Source organism: Poromitra crassiceps (genome assembly GCF_964638095.1).
Source record: "Poromitra crassiceps genome assembly, chromosome: 2".
In the NCBI taxonomy this organism is placed as follows: domain Eukaryota; kingdom Metazoa; phylum Chordata; class Actinopteri; order Beryciformes; family Melamphaidae; genus Poromitra; species Poromitra crassiceps.
Genome location: NC_139624.1, coordinates 87,294,458 through 87,312,239, shown reverse-complemented (window position 1 = coordinate 87,312,239; position 17,782 = coordinate 87,294,458). Strand labels below are relative to the sequence as shown.

The following is a 17,782-nucleotide window of genomic DNA, read 5'->3' as shown; positions in this document are numbered from 1 at the left end:
ATTAATGGACGATTTGGTATATCGTTATGTCACGGTGGTATTTGTGCATCAATGTGAATCAATTTGTATATTACCAGCTTTATTGTATGCGCGAGCCGTTCGGGTGCTGTGATAACGTAATGCATTATGGGTAAATCGGTAACGTTACGGTAACGTTAGTTACTTTACATGGCAGTAAAATGCCACTGAATGACCAAATTGATATAACTTTTAACCATTTCGAGTAACACCATTTCCATACGGACCATCAGCGTTGCTTAGTTGTTTATAACGTGGCTATATTTATAACATACTCTATCTCTGATACGCTGAAAATACTGCCTGTCATGCAAAAAAGAAAGAGGGGTTGGGAGGCGGGCCATATAGTGTCTCTGTCGATGATTTTATTTGACAGTTCTGGGCGCTGGAGTTGGCGATGGCCAACCCTGGCGTGTTCCGCCCCCAAATCTAGTGTGTTTTGGCGCTAAGCGAGTGGGTTCCGGGACAATCAAGCTCTCTGAGGCACGAGCCACTTACGTTAACTTTAGGAGCAGTGCGGTAAATACAATATTCCTGGAATGCGAGTTTAACGAACCAGTTACATGTCCTCTGCATTCTACATCAAATGAAGAAATTACTGTTTGTTTTATTTTGTATGTTACATACTTATTGGCCAAGTAATTAGTTAGTTTATGGGCTAGGAATTCTGCCAGGGTACAAGGGACTATAGGCGGCCAGCTTGCCTGCAGAATTTTCAAATCAAGTAGAATACCGTTTTGCCAGAAATCTGGGGGGTTTAGTCCCCCTTTAATAGCTTCACCAGTCGACATCGATCACTCAAGATGGATGTTCTGTTACCATTACTCGTGACTGAGTAGCCTGACAGGCAGTTAAAGACTCTTCCTCCATCAGGGAGATCTGTTTGTCAGGTTCATTGACAGACGCTTTTACAGACAGGGTAAAAGTGAAAAAAGAGAGTCTAATGAATTACATGTTCTCAGATTGATCCATTTGCTTTTACTGTGACTACAGTATAAGGGTAGATCGGAACAGCGGGCAGTCCCCGGTGTGGTGACAGCTAATGCTCACTCAATCTAGAAGTGGTCATTACAATCTGAGATCAAAAACCTGTATCTTATGTTCCTACTGTGAGAACTGAGTTTGGGAAACATGCCTTTAGCTATGCTGCTCCTTTCTCCTGGAACCTGCTACAAAAAGATTTGAAATTACATTCCCTCATTAGGATGGATCATTTCAAAGAACAAATTGGACAACTGCTGGCAAAGGAGTACTCATGTTTTTAAATTTGCCTTTATTTGAATTGCGAACCAATTGTATTTACTTCTCGTGTGACCCTATTGTCTTGTATTTTTTACTTGTGTTGGTTTTAATGTATTATGTGGAATTAACTGCATGCTGATTTCTTGGCCAGGGCCCACTTGAAAAAGAGATGGAAATCTCAATGTGATTACCCTGGTTGAATAAAGGAAAAAAAAAAAAAAAAAGACAACGCACACATTCTGAATTTAGTGATATAGATTAGGTGATCAAAGTCATCAAATGTAACCAATCAGGCACAGCTTAGTTGCATGTACTATATGAAACCACCATCCTCTCAGCCTAAAGCTGAGCTAAAGTTATACAGACTAGTAAGAACTAGTCTACACATATACCAAGCTTTCATGCATGAAGGCAACCATGAGCTCAGGGCATTCAAGTTAATGAAAGGTTCCCATGGCAGTACAGATATCGTTAAAATGGCTGATTATTGTAAAGACATTTCAAAATAGTGCACTTGGAGTCATGCTTATGTGTCATTCTTAAAACCTGCCTTGCTTTAAGTTGCGTATTATTCCTCTGCTATGCCTGTAATACACACGTGTGCTGGCCTGATTCCTAAACTGTAGCAAACTTCATATTTTCAACAGAAAGCCTTTCCCTGCTGTGATGTTCTAGTTGCTTCACTAACCAACCTTTCACTGTTTCCAAATTCTCTTCCTCTCCTTGGGGATGACACAAAGTCAGCAAGCCAGGTGGCTGCAGACAGTAATCTGAAGCAATACTCTTTTCACCAGTGATTTGTTGCATTGGAAGGCAGTAGCAAAATTTAAATTAAGGATACAGTCTGTAGCTTACGCTCACCAGCAAGCTTAATGGAACAGCTCACCCTAAAATCCAAAATACATATTTTTCCTTTCACCTGTAGTGCTATCTATCCATCTACATCGTTTTGTGTTAGTTGCTTGAGTTTTGGAGATATCGGCCCTAGTAATGTCTGCCTTCTCTCCAATACAATAGAACTGGATGGCACTCGGCTTGCGGTGCTCAAAGCGACAAAAACATACATTTGAAATACTCAACAGCAATGTCTCTTTCCAGAAATCATGACCTGGTTATTCAAGATAATCCACAAACCTTGTTGTGAGCAGTTTCATGTAGAAACTATTTTCTTTAGACCGAACTACACCCACTAGCTGCAAGCTAGTTCCTACATGAAACTGCACCAAGCAAGCACGGACGGACCCGGACGAATCGAGAGAGCCCAATCGGGGCCAGCTTAAGTCATATCATGACGAGTCAGATCTGGCCCAGATTATCACTGTATAATCACTATCCAACTAATTTCATTCACCAGTCACCACTGAAATATCCATGAGGATAACTAAATGGTTGCACTTGCAATCAATCACCTATTTCTCAGCCTGGGCTATTTATTTATCCAAAATCCGAGTGATCAGCACTTGCATGTGAACAATCTGCGCTGATTAACAAACTGTTTATTCGTGGAGGTGGGACTACGAGGAGATGAATTGTGGGGAATCCTGCAATTGTCTGCAATGTGTTTCGGGGTTCTTATTACACAGATTGTAGACGGTTACACTGTGATGTCCGATCCAAGACTTGACGCCAACGTTTTAAATAGCCTATAAAACAAGTTTCTGCCATAATCCTACATAGGCTATATTCGTGTCTCATAGCCTAACAGGAGCACTGGGTAAACGTTATAGGGTGACACTTGTAAAGTTTGAGGGAATTCCTCAATGATTCTTCGAGATAAGGTTTGAATTAAATTAGCTATCATCTGTATTAAAACTGTCCCGACTCCATGGATGTATACATGGATGTATACCGGTATAAAAAGAACAAGGGGTCCATGTTTTAGGTAGGCTATGTTACTCCAACATACAGCAGATAATTTCAGCGAACAGATAGCGTAGTGGTAGAATAGCCAGTTGTAGATCCCGAGTTCAAATCCCGCACGGGTGGTCTTTTATTTTTTGAAAATGTAGCATAAATTGTTAATCTGGACATAATTATAGCTTTATGTATAAAGTTGCTGAATATACACTGTGTACATAGCACAATAACTGAACATGCCCATTCATGGTAACGGTCATATTTTGACGTCAGCTTGACGTTCCCGCGTAGACGTCTAAATCATCCCTAAATCACCCTGTGATCCGGCCTAGTCCTGAACGTCACTGAAACACGTCATCACAACGTTATCATGATGTAATTTTGCTTGCTGGGCAGCTAACAGCTAGTGGGAGTAGTTTGGTTTAAAGAAAATAGTTCCTCCATGAAGCTGCTCACAATGAGGTCTGTGGATTATCTTGGATAACCGGGTCATTATTTCTGGAAAGAGACATTGCTGTTGAGTTCAAATGTATGTTTTTGTCATTTTGAGCACCACAAACCAAGTGCCATCCAGTTCCATTGTATTGAGAGAAGGCAGACATCTCTAGGGCCGATATCTTCAAAACTCAAGCAACTAACACAAAACAATGTAGATGGATAAATAGCACTACAGGTAAGAAGAAAAATATGTAATTTGGATTTTAGGGTGAGCTGTTCCTTTAAAGCCGCCCTAAAACACTAACACTATTAGACAAAAGAACAAATTTTGGCACTTTCTGTGCCCATTTTGGTGTTTGATGGTATGTTTTGTCCCATGCCTCTTTTCTCATGCCTCTCAGATTTTGATAGAAGGCACCGTTGGCGATGATTTCAACGGAGACATTGCCATTGATGACCTATCCTTCCTGGACTGTTCCCCACATGAAGGTAGATGATTATAGCTCCAAATATGAAGTTGCATTCTTTAAGGTTGTTGTTGACGTGCGTCTGCTGCTGTGCCTCATCCTAGGGGAGCTGCCTTCTGTGAACCCCACTCCCCCCGTAGCGACCACTGTAGCCCCCACAGTCCAGCCACATACCTGCCCCCATGGACAGTTTGTGTGTGGCACACATGGAGAATGTGTTGACCAGAGCAAAGTGTGTGACTTCAGGCACGACTGTTCCGACGGCTCAGATGAAACAAACTGTGGTGAGCATTGTGAACAATGATCATTGCCTCTTCTTCTCCCAGAATGTCTGTATTTTCACACATTCATCACTGTAACTTCCCCCCCCATAATGTTTCTGTCATTGCTTCCTTTTCTGTCGCTCTCTTCTCTTCTCCTCCATTTCACAATGTCTTTGTCTTTGTCTTTCTCCAGTGAAGGAGTTTTGCGATTTTGAGACTGGTGACCCTTGTGGCTGGAATAGGGTCAACCCCTCTTCAGTCTCCATCCATGCATTTCGCTGGTTGACTGACCAGGGGGAAACCATTCACAATGGAGAGGAGGAGTACCATCGTCCTGTTAATGACCACACCCTGTGAGTCCCAACAACACATTCTACATAATATCTTTTACAATGAGGGCAACAATAGAATCTAACAAAAAAGCGAGGAATCTCTGTGTGTCTGTGTGTCCTTTGCATAATCTCGATAACCGTTTGTCCAATCGACCTCACACTTGGGGGGGGGGGGGGTGTTGCTGGGGACCTGAGGAAGTGCGGTGTCAGATTTGGTGCAATTTGGAAATGCAACACATTAAATCTGAATAAACTTTGACTAAACAAATTTTGCTACAAACATTTTCACATCACAGCAGAGCTGAGCCTCAGGGCTCTGACTGGTGGGACAAAGGCACGTGCCCCGTTCTGTTACAGTTCTTGAGATAAACCACTTTTTGTGTTGCCAGTAGCTGGCACTATGACTATGTGTTTGTCCAAATTGCATGAAATGCGGCACCACGCTCTGTTGGGTTCTGAGCAGCCCACCAAGTTTGAAGTAAATCGGATGAAAGGTTCTTGAGATAAACCGTTTTTTGTGTTGCCAGTAGGTGGTGCTATGTCGAATTGCACGAAATTCGGCACTACAATACGTTGAGTTCCCAGCAGCACACTCCCCAAGTTTGAAGTTGGATCGGACCCCACCTCCACATCTCCTTCCTTTCACACAATCACTCCTATTAGCCTTCTTGACTGGGCCTCAATCAATAAGCTGCAAAGCCCTGGACGAGTGATAGGGATAGGGGAAGCTGTTTCTTCTTTAAGCCCAGGGGAGCCACACCTCTTGTGGGACTTGAATTGGAGCAGGGAGGGTGGGAACAGGTGTAGAGAAGGCACTGAGAGCGTACTGTAAGGATACAGATGATGACCGTGAAGGGAGTTTCAGGTCTACTGGTCTCAAGGGGATCATGGTGTCTGTTTTAGTGGATCTGTGATTGATGGCATGATTATGTCTGGCTTCTGGGCTTGATGAGTGTCAGTGTCAATAATGAATTGGAATGCTACTACTGTTACTACTGATAATAAAAGATTACAAAGTCACAGTGTGGTTCACAGGCACAAGGAAGTAAAAGAGTAGGTAAGAAAAGCATGCGAAAGCATTGGGCAGTGGGCACTTTGAATAAAGCAGAGACCAAAGGTGACAGAAAAGAAATAAGAGCAATAGCAAAAGCTGAATAAAAGAAAACATTTATGAAAGGGGTTTTCCTGAGAACAAGGTTGACACAGATTGCTGATCTGCCTTCCTCAGGCAGGCTGTTTCAAAGCTTAGCTGCTCTGACAGCGAGATCCCACTCAAGGTCAGAGATGTAACCTGGGCTTAGGAACTCGTTGAGTACTTGAAAACCAACAAGAGAGCAGTTTTAAATTTCACAGGAATGGGGCGTCTGGGTAGTGTCGAGGTAAAAGCACTCGTCTATCACCGCGGAGACCCGGGTTCCATTACCAGCAGTACTTCTGGCTTGATCAGACGTCCCTACAGACACAATTGGCCGTGTCTGCGGGTGGGAAGTCAGTGGGGTATGAGTTCTGGTCGCTGCACTAGTGCCTAATCTGGTCAGCCTGGGTGCCTGTTCAAGGGGGAGGGAAACTGGGGGGAATAGCATGATCCTCCCACATGCTACCTCCTGCCGGTGAAACTCCTCACTGTCAGGTGAAAAGAAGCGGCTGGCCACTGCACATGTATCGGAGGAAGCATATGGTAGTCTATGACTCCTCAGATTGGCAAAGGGGGTGGAGCAATGACCGGGAGGCTTTACACAGTCTTAGGAACTAATCAAGTAATACTTTTCTGATTCAGATCAGAATGGGGAAACAGTATCTGTCATGCGGAAGAAGGTTTTTTCATTTTCGTAGTCGGAGGAGTAAAATAAGTCATGGCGTGGCTTGGGTCAAAGCTACAGTATTCACTACATGCCTTGAGAGTCGTGGACATCATGACATGGTTCTCTGCTCCCTGTCTTTCTTGTCACAGAGGCAGTCCTGAGGGCTGGTACATGTGTGCCGACAGTTCAAACGGTGGCTACGGTCACACCACTGACATGCAGACACCTGTCATCTCCTTCACTGGGCCACACTGCACTCTGGTCTTCTGGTACCACATGAGCGGCTTCACCGTGGGCTCGCTGCAAGTGAGAGGCGCAGCCATACCCTGCTGGAATGATTTCATACTGCAGCTTATGTGTGAAGGCTTTCATCTGGTTTGGATTTCGTAATAGTCTTATTTAGTGTTCTGGTCATGTTTGCAGGTGCTGTTGAAGTATGGAAACGTCACTCATGCGGTGTGGTCTCAGACAGGGAGTCAAGGCAGCAAATGGAGGCGTGGGGAGGTGTTTTTAGGGATATCAAATAACATGCAGGTATGTCAATCATCTTCTCTGAAATACAATACAAGTGTTATAACTTCAGGAGTTTCAAAGCAAGAAAACCATTCACATCAAAGGCATCTTTTTTTGCTCTTGTGTTAAAATACTATTTGTTCCCCACCATGATTTTCACTACTGTTTCTTGTTGATTTGGTTGTAATGTTGCGTTTTTTTATGAAGACTCAAAGGCCTCTATCTTCCCAAAAGCGCTAATTTAGCGTTTGCGCTCGTTTAACGCCGTGCGCAATGCAAATTGGGGGCGGACACAAGCGCATGCCTGTGATAATTGTACTGGGCATTGGCTGCCCCATGCCAAAGCAGGCGTTTCAGCGCTAAAATGTGGGATAGATGGCGTTACCCTATCGTCAGCAGCGTGCAATTACTTTGCGCTAAGAGCTTTGAAAAGGACCTCTTACGCGCAAATACCTCTCTGCGCTGGGCGTTCTGCACGGAGATTACGGCTGCGCTCCCAGCGCAGAGAGGTATTTGCGGAGTGGAAAGTGGAATTCCTTTTGGATCTGTCATTACGCACAGCCTTGCCACGCCAAGACATCAAATTATGCTGCTAAAATTTGGTATTAGCAGATAATTCAGTGAGGCAATCAACTATAACTCACGGAGAAACTTGTATCACATCGCAAAGAGGGAAATTCATTGAGAAAACTTGTGGGACAACGGACATAGGCTATTTACCTTCATAACCCGAAGGGTCATTGGCACCACAGACGATCTGTCAATAAGCTCCCTCTGTCCTTGCACGAGTGAGTACACTCTATTACGCATGGAGAGAATTACAGCATATTTCATGCCTCGGCGAGGCAACCTCGCGCAAACAACCATTGCGAGACGGGAATCTGATTGGTTTTTATTGACGTAATGCACAGCCTTGCCTGGCCACGCCTGTGAATAATTCTGGTAGTTAAGACCGCCCAAATCCCGTTTGCGCAGGCATTTTGGGGCGCAGATGATTTCTGGCAGAATTGGCATGGCTCTAATTTGCGCTTGCGTCAGGTGCCGTGAACGTTTCCGCATGCCTGCCGAGAATTGCATCCCCAACATATTTCGGGGCTGTTTTAACTTAGAAATCAGGGAGGTCACGTCTACCAGACAATAGACCATTCTCACGGGGGCCATTTTGGGTCGAAAAGGCAGGGTAAACACAGGTGCAAGCAAAACACTAATGAGGCTTTCCCACTTCCATGATTGGAATTTGGAAAGCCTCATTAGTGTTTTGCTTGCACCTGTGTTTACCCTGCCTTTTCGACCCAAAATGGCCCCGTGAGAAGGGTCTATTATATCAGTTTGAAACAGTTACATGTCTGTATAAATCATTACAAGTAGCTCCCGTGAGGTGGGGATGTTTTTTTTTGCTGCTCGGCGGGGGAGCAAAACTCGGCAGAACACCTGGCGGACGGCGCAAGGCGGAATGCTATCGTCTGTGCCTTAAGGCACACGCAAACAATGCGCAAAGCGCTATTTAGGGATAGCGCCTGTCGGAAGATAGAGGCCAAAGTCTTTTAAGACCTTTTTCTTTCTTTGAAGAATTAAAAAATAACTAAAAACTTAGAAATATATTTTCCAAGCAGCAACTTTCAAATTTTTTGACAAACACATTAACTTAATTTAGCTGTTTTAATTGCCTCAAGGTGAATTTATCCATTTATAAAGATGCTGTATGTGTATGGTAGTCACTGTGGCTCATGCATTTTGTTTCAGGTCAAAGTATCATCAGAACCATCTGAGTATCAAAAAAGGAATTGTCCCTTAAAACAACAAGGAATATTCAATATTCATTACATACAGTCTTATTTTGATGCTCAGTAACTCTTAAACCAAACATTGTGTATGACTGTTTACAATTTTGGCATATGTGTAATATGATGTACATAACTTTATTTTACAGTGAAGAGCCCCTTTGACATGATCTGTGTTTCATTGTAGTTTCATCACCTTCACAATCGCAGACATAATGTGATTCAGATTTCTGCCATATAGGTTAAAGTTTAACCTATATGGCAGAAATCTCCTTACAACATTCTGGTCAGTTTAACCGTTAAACTGACCAGAATGTTGTAATCAGAATCAAAAAGACTTTAATGATCCCCGGGGGGAAATTGGGACAGGTTACAGTAGCTCGCACACAGAACAGAACATAGCATAAAATAAACAGTAGTAAAATGCGATAGTAAGCAAAAATAAGCAAAATAAAGTAGAGTACGTATAAAGTAAGCAAAATAAGTAGAGTAAGTACCGTATACATTACGTGACAAGGAGACTGTCACGTGACACGTGACAAGGACAAGGAGACTGAACATCAATGTAATTGTGTTGACTTAACAGCAGACTATATTGGACATGCTTGTCCAATGACCAATGGGCACGATGATCACTGACAGCATGTATCTGTCTGCTGAGGTTCATCATCATCATCATTTCCTTTATTTGACCAGGTAGATTATTGAGAACACATTCTCTTTTACAATAATGACCTGGGAGAGCATAGAGGGCATAGAGGCATACATGTTATTCCAGGTCAGTGTTACCATACAGGAACTGAGGCGCTGTGTCAGGATTAGTGGCTTGATTGCTTTGGAACAATCCTTCCTAACTCAAATACCATGCCCTTTGCACATTTCCACTATGTCCATTAACCTTTGTCAGACTAGACAGAGTCAGCACGTCTGATCGGATGGTCCACTCAGCATCTATGTCTGATCGGATGGTCCACTCAGCATCTACGTCTGATCTGATGGTCCACTCAGCATCTCCAGGCCGCGGGCTTTCACACAAAATATCTTAAGAGACCTATTTACCGTTATACTGTACTATGGCCATCAGTTGTTTTGTTCCAATGACTTGTTTGATACCAGAGCATGTGAGCGGAGCGGAGCGGTGATAATTACCACTCTTCGCTCCCAGAGCGGTCCTTTCCACCCGCTCCAGCGCTCAAGGCCGCTCCGCTCCAGACCGATCCCTGCTCGATACAGATTTCACCCGCTCGCACTCACCGCTCCGCTCAAAAGAATAAAAGAGATAAAAAGGCCTGGGTGTTTTAATTTGCATTTAAACGCCTGGGCAATGGGCATTGCTCACTACAAATAACATGAGCTCAGCAGAGTCGGCTGCATGTTCGTTTCTCTTCCTTCTCGTCTCGCAGCAGCTGGCAAGAAAATAGTGGGCGTGCACATGAAGTAAGCCAAGTCTTATTGGAGGCTGGAGCGGACATCACAGTGCATCACAGTAGAGGCTATCACTCATCCAAATAACGTTAAATCTGCGAGGGATATATATAGCACCTGGATTACATACATGTTTCACATAGGGTTGTGTTTTGATGTCTATGTTTTATTTTGTCCAATATTGAAATGTTCTAAACATTATTTCTATCTACCACTTAGCCTATTTAGGCTGATTTGGTTGCTATTTCTTGTCAATGTATTAGCCTCGATGCATGCTGGGAGATTTCACATGTGGCTCAATTAGCCACGCACTGATGCATTCTGTTTCGAACATGTTGTGATCGAAACTGGAGCGGGACTGAACGGTACTGAGCGGGTGATCGGTGCTGCTCCAACTTTCGCTCCGGTACCGCTCTGGTCCCCGCTCCCCGCTCAAGCCAAAATCCCCCCGCTCCGCTCCGCTCACATGCTCTGTTTGATACTATACAGATGAAGGCTGGTGTGGTATTCTGAAAATGTGATTATGTTTCCTAATGTGAACAACATGCCAAAGTATGACAGACAAGAGAGCTGCTGTTGAAGCTGTTGCTGTTTGTCAGGTGGTGTTCAGGGCAAAGCGAGGCATCAGCTACATGGGCGATGTGGTGGTGGATGACGTCAACTTCCTGAACTGTGCCCCTCCGTCGATTTCAAAGCAGCCATGCCAGCCTGAAGAGTACGCCTGTGCCAACGGCCACTGCGTCCCCCAGGACAACCTGTGTGACTTCATCAGCCACTGTGGGGACAACTCCGACGAGGACCCCTACATCTGCAGTGAGTGAGGTTCCCTGAAAATATCCGACAAAAGTTTAATTCTGAGATAACAGATGAGCCTGGATTGATGTGTATTGTGCTGTTGTCTCTCAGAGGGCTATAGCGGACGCTGCAACTTTGAGTTTGACCTCTGCTCCTGGCGCCAGTGCCGGCAGGATGACTTTAATTGGCTGATCAAAGCGGGCAGCACGCCGACTGTTGGCACCGGGCCATCGAGTGACCACACCTTGAGAGACCCCTCGGGCCACTACCTCTACCTGGAGAGCTCTTTCCCTCAGGCAGCCAGAGATGCCGCCCGAATATCAGGACCCCTGCTGAGCCCCAGGAGCACACAGTGCAAGGTCAGATCAAGGTCAAAGGGTAGAAGGCAACAGGCAAAGTATGTCAGGAGGTTATAGCGCAATCACTTGATCAATGAAGTGTGTCACAGTAGAAATCAATAGGAGTTCATGGCTGAGGAAATATTTGATTGAGAAACAAGGTTAGCCTGAAGATTAAAGGTTGTTTTCACTCACAGCCTGCAGGTTAATGTGATGACATTCTGGTGAAAAGAAGTACTTCGAGAATCAATATATTTCCACAGGGAAATCCGCTTCGAATAACAAAGTTAGTTTTTACATGAGAGTCCTGCACACAAGGCATGGTTTAAAACAAACAAATAGCATCTCATAAAAAAATACATCTCAATGAAAAGGAAAGAGCAGAGTAAACAAAACAAGCTATAAAACAATCAAAATAGATGAAACAAGTTCAAGCAAATAAAACACTGTAAGCATTCATATAAAACAGGAGCACTCCACTGCTTTACTTTGAATTAGTGCTGACAACTGGATTATGTGAATCTAATCTTAGGTTTTACTGCAGTATGTTCCATTTGGTAAGTATCAGCAAAGAAAGACATATTTGCTTAGGTATGTGTTGACATGGCATTTTTCACCTACTAGGCTTCACGCGCTCGATTCCAGGCTCCCCCGCAGCTCGGCTGCTACGCGGCCTCGCCCGCAGCTCGGCTGCTGGGTTGCCTTGCCTCCCCTATTGGCGCGCACGCAATGTCTCCCTCTCTTTCTCCTTCAGTCTCTCTTCCCTTCACTCTCTCTCCCTCAGTCTCTCCCCCTCTCTCTCCCTCAGTCTCTCGTGAGCCTCAGACTGATGACATCATTGATGACAGCATCACTCTTGTGTGTATGTATGTGCATCACTGATGATGCCACAACGCCTCTGAGATCACTGATGATGTCACTGTGTGATGTGGACTGTGTGTGTGTGTGTGTGTGTGTGTGTGTGAGAGAGTAATGTATGACATCACTGATGGTGTCATCAGTGGGACAGACAGAGAAACAAACATACAGAGCCCCAGCTCCCTTTTATATAGTTAGATAGATAGATAGATAGATAGATAGATAGATAGATAGATAGATAGATAGATACTAGTGGACCCATGGGAGTTGGAACGCCCCCCTCCCTGAGGGGAAGGGGGGTCCAACTCACACACACACACACACACACACACACACACACACACACACACACACACACACACACACACACACACACTTCTCATTCTTATAGTAAGAAGAAGAAGATACTAGATACAGTTTGTAAATTGTTATTCTGCCCTCCGATAACCATAGAGGCAGCAGAGACGGTGGTGTAACCAACTAAAAACTCAGAATGCAATTTTCACTTTGAAAGTAACAGAGCTGAATACAGACAGTATCAAAATAAAACGGTTGGAAAATGTGATGAAAGCTAGTCCCCTCACATCCTCCTCCTTAACCAAGTGGTAGAACTGTGTATTTTTTAGTCATGCCATTTAAGTTGAGGCTGAGGCAGAATAATACTAATAAGTGCTGCAAGATCTAGGAGTGTGTCCAACTCTCCTACAACACATTTGCTCTCTGTATTTATTGAACTAATCTGTAACAATTAGCTTTGCTTTATATCTCCCACCTGCTCCAAACTCAATGGATTAACGCTCTTTCTGAAAGATTGCCAAAAGTGATAGCGAAGTGAAAGATGACAATCTCTTTGCTTCTGTATTTCTACGCATCGGTCATGCGTGTCACGTGTGCATGACATGATGCACACTTGATGTAACCTTACCTAACTACTGAGTGTGCATGTGTGCGTGCATGTGCACATGCATGCGTGTGTGTGTGTGTGTGTGTGTGTGTGTGTGTGTGTGTGCCCCGCTGTCAGCCTGATGCTCTACCTGGAAGAGCCTCTTGATTGACTGCCCATTTTCAGTTGCATCGCATCTGTCTTATCCAACTCCTGACCTGTCAATCAATTATGGAACCAGCAAAAACACACCAATTAAACTGGAGGGAGGGAGGGAGGAGAGGAGAGGAGAGGAGACTGAATGACAGGCAGAAGGGAAGAGTGAGCTTATAGGCGACGAGGGAGGTTGTAGTCGCACTGCTGCAGCTTATGAACACGCCAGCATCTGGTGCCGCCATTTGGAGAGAAAGCCCATAGAATGTATTGCTGCTTTGCCATTGTGACAGATTTGTTGCCAAGCCTTAATGAATGCAAGAAGTGAATTGAAAAGTGAATTGATCTAGTGAGATGGCATTTCCCCCAAACTAGAATTACCTTTGTATGCACATGCTTTGTGTTTCCTTCCATATTCTGCAACGAGGAGCAATTTGTGGGGGGAAATAAATGGAAAAGAAAGTACTAGTAGTGTCAGTTCTCAGGATGAATGAATATCTCTCAGCAGGACCAAAACACCTCACTCTAAACAGGAGTAATGTCAACATTTAAAGCATCAAATGGACTAATCCTTTAAATTATCCCTTCAACTTATAACTATTCAATTAATACCTGTGGTCTTAGACCACAGTTACATTAGCAATTAATTACAGTAGTCAATAACAAAATATAATATGCAGCAAATTCTGAGCACAGAATCTAAGACTTTTCTCAAACTATAATCAATTCCAACAATATTACTGCTGATTACTGCTTCAAGGTAAGGTGTATTGGTGTGTCTACAGAATCAGATGCTGTCAGTGTTTATATAACATTTTCTCCACTTGTTATTAAGTGCACTGATACTGTTGAAGCAAGTTGTAATTTAAAGCATAACCAAAAATGTAAATTAAATAAAATTGTGTATCACTGTAAGAGAATTCAGAATCATTCAGAACTGCACACTCAGAAAGGTAATGCCTTATTTTAATTCCAAAGTGTTTTCTGACATATTTTTCATTCTCTACTTGCTGTCTAGATGCGCTTCTACTTCCACATGTCGGGCGAAGGCATCGGGACGCTCAATGTGTACAAGAGAAGCAGAGGAGAAGGCAGGCTGCTGCTGAACCTGACTGGAGACCAGGGGAACTTCTGGCAGATGAGGGAGATCCCACTGAGCTCTGCCAGCGACTTCCAGGTCATGTTCGAGGGCAAGGTGGGCCGAAGTCCCAAGGGTGACATCTGCCTGGATGACATCACCTTCTCCCCAGGGTGTCTGCTTGCCTCCTCAGCTGAAACAGAGGAGAGCACCCCTCTGCCTCCAGCAGGTACGCTACACCCTCTTCCTGGGCATCTTCCAGCCATAGTGGAGATTAATGTCATAATGTCATTAATGTAGCTAATTCTCCAAAATAAAAGGCATGTCTATGCATGTAGGTGTATATTATAATATACACCTATATGTATCCACCTACACATGTGAGTGACTGAAGAGACAAGCTTTCAGGTTATGGGGAGTGACTGAAGAGACAAGCTTTCAGGTTATGGGGAGTGACTGAAGAGACAAGCTTTCAGGTTATGGGGAGTGACTGAAGAGACAAGCTTTCAGGTTATGGGTAGTGACTGAAGAGACAAGCTTTCAGGTTATGGGGAGTGACTGAAGAGACAAGCTTTCAGGTTATGGGTAGTGACTGAAGAGACAAGCTTTCAGGTTATGGGTAGTGACTGAAGAGACAAGCTTTCAGGTTATGGGGAGTGACTGAAGAGACAAGCTTTCAGGTTATGGGTAGTGACTGAAGAGACAAGCTTTCAGGTTATGGGGAGTGACTGAAGAGACAAGCTTTCAGGTTATGGGTAGTGACTGAAGAGACAAGCTTTCAGGTTATGGGTAGTGACTGAAGAGACAAGCTTTCAGGTTATGGGGAGTGACTGAAGAGACAAGCTTTCAGGTTATGGGGAGTGACTGAAGAGACAAGCTTTCAGGTTATGGTTAGTGACTGAAGAGACAAGCTTTCAGGTTATGGGGAGTGACTGAAGAGACAAGCTTTCAGGTTATGGGGAGTGACTGAAGAGACAAGCTTTCAGGTTATGGGGAGTGACTGAAGAGACAAGCTTTCAGGTTATGGGGAGTGACTGAAGAGACAAGCTTTCAGGTTATGGGGAGTGACTGAAGAGACAAGCTTTCAGGTTATGGGGAGTGACTGAAGAGACAAGCTTTCAGGTTATGGGGAGTGACTGAAGAGACAAGCTTTCAGGTTATGGGGAGTGACTGCATGGGGTGGGAAGGTCATTCCCACCGCTGGAGAGCCGGGAGGGAGGGGAGTCATGTCTGGGTGAAGAAGGTGAAGCTTGCCCTCGCTGCCTCCTTCATAGCTGCAGCCTCTGGAGGAAGAGCATCCTCTGTGCAGCAGGCGTTCTAATTTTATAGAGACAGTCTGCATGTCTGGGAACGCCGACAAAATGTTAAACGGCTGGCGTGCGAGTGGGGTAAAACCGCCAATATATCTCATGGGCTGACTCACCAAAAGACGGTGCTGCGGCTCTAAACTACATGTTTGGGGGTTCTAGAGCAGAACACAAGACGTCTGCTCACTGCTCAGATGTGCGTTTACTGCGGTGGTTAAATCCCTGATCGTGTCTGCCTGGGCTGGGCTATCAGCTAAATTCTAACTTTGCTGAATGGATAGAACGGGGGAATTTACCCCACCCTGACCCCGCCCCCAGGCTAACCCAGCGTCTATTGTGGGTGTTCCTAGAGCCTGTATGGGCGTTCCCAGACATGCGGACTGTCTCTATACACCATGGCATCCTCATCCACTGCTTCATTCTATAATAGCATTACAGTACATGATAGGACTCTCAGACAAAAATACACACACACACACACACACACACACACACACACAGCACGCATGCACGCGCGCGCGCGCGCACACACACACACACACACACACACACACAGTTTTTGCCTATGCCTGAGTATTTTATCTGGGCTGCTGTAACATGCCATTGCAGAGCAATATCTGCAAAGAGTGTTAATGTAATAGGCTGTCACCACTGGCCTGCTGGCATTGACTCAGTGCCTTTTATGTATTCCACACAGCACCGCCTTGAGAGGCGTTCTAACTTGAGAGTCAGCCCGAATGGACTTGTTCATCAGTAGCCCCTGGTATCACAACTTCATTTTCATCTTGAATGAATTTCACAGTGTCTGATCATAGGGGCTGATATTCTGTGTGAGGATGAATGATCAGACCCTAAAGCAGCACGTTTAGATGCTATCGCTGCCTATCAGTGTTTGGGCTTCAAGGGTAGAGGAGAAGGATGACAGTCAAGAATAGTCTCGGCTTCAGTTTCCTTCATCATAGAGAACTGAGGAAGAGAGGAAGCCAGCCTCTCCTTCATAAATGAAACTGTTTCTGGATTGATTCATTTCTGCAGTTGTGAGACGGGTTTGACTCCCTCCAAATGAAATAATAACATTGCAGATAGAGGAAAGACAACGATATAACAGTACAATGAATAATATGGCACTTGGTATGCTTGGTCACTTCCAAACTACCTGTGGACCTTTGAATGCAATTCCATAATACTTCGAGCAAATCTTCCAGAAGCAGATCAAACGAAAAGATTCTAAGACTAAAAACTGTTCATGAAGTTTCTAAACCACTCATCTGGCATTTGGAGCGCCATCCTTGCACCAGGGGGCAGTGTGCCACTGTCACCCAGGGTGACCGACAGCCACAAGTCAGGGAAGTGGGTCTGTGGAGAAGGGCACATTGCACAGGGGGGAACCCAGCCCTAAGGTATCCTTGCAGCTCGGCTCGCCACTCCATCGATACGTGTGCTCAAAAGTCACTCATCCCGGTCACGACTCTCCTTGTCACTGGCGCCACAATGGTGGAGCACCCCCCCTGTCAGGACAGACAAATCACTGTCCATCTTTCAGTGGAGACTAAAAGCACACCTGGCACCTGGATCCTTGTTGAACTAACCATTCTCCTCCTCCTCCTCCTCCTCCTCTTCCTCCTCCTCCTCCTTCTTCTTCTTCTTCTTCTTAAAAAAACTAATGCTACTTACTCCTACTTCTTCCTTCTTCAAACAAATGCTACTTTATTCCTTTTAAAAGGTCTTAGCTGACAGACTATGTTGCACAGTTGATTTCACTATGTTGACAAACTGTGCTATTGTAAGTAGCTTTGGATTAAAGCATCTGCTAAATGACATAATGTAATGTAATGTAATCTGATCCACTGTTAGGGAGCACAGAAGGATAAAATGTATACTGGAATGAATGAGGGCCAATGAATTAGTCTTCATTGACAGAGCAAGAGAGGTAAATAACTCCACAGGTGTAGAGAAATGTGCTATCTTGCTAGATGATGTAGTGATGCAGAAGCAGTAAAAACACCAGAAGCAGCTTTTAACATAACTTGTATTTTAAATGATCTGCACCTACAGCTACAGTATGTTCAGTGAGGCAGCCTGGCTGCACAGTGGGGAGCCATGGCTTCCTGCCTTCCTATGTGGCTTTGTTGGGGCAGATTGCTTCTGGTCCCGTGCATCTGAAGAGGAACAAAGGATTAAGAGGGACTTATCCCCCTTTCTCTCCTTTAATTACAGCGACCACCCCTCTTC

General features: G+C 44.5%; 1 protein-coding gene across 1 annotated transcript in view; it reads left to right on the top strand.

Moving 5' to 3' along the window:
* The window catches only part of malrd1 (MAM and LDL receptor class A domain containing 1), a gene marked incomplete at both ends in the record, with an annotated part of 94,619 nt that overhangs the window by 27,212 nt on the left and 49,625 nt on the right, over positions 1-17,782 (top strand). Inside the window, 8 exons of the mRNA XM_083663351.1 lie at positions 3,957-4,044; positions 4,127-4,306; positions 4,479-4,638; positions 6,569-6,725; positions 6,843-6,953; positions 10,738-10,951; positions 11,045-11,292; positions 14,184-14,472. Coding sequence (XP_083519477.1) covers positions 3,957-4,044; positions 4,127-4,306; positions 4,479-4,638; positions 6,569-6,725; positions 6,843-6,953; positions 10,738-10,951; positions 11,045-11,292; positions 14,184-14,472 — 1,447 coding nt within the window. The remainder of the gene's footprint in view (positions 1-3,956; positions 4,045-4,126; positions 4,307-4,478; positions 4,639-6,568; positions 6,726-6,842; positions 6,954-10,737; positions 10,952-11,044; positions 11,293-14,183; positions 14,473-17,782) is intronic.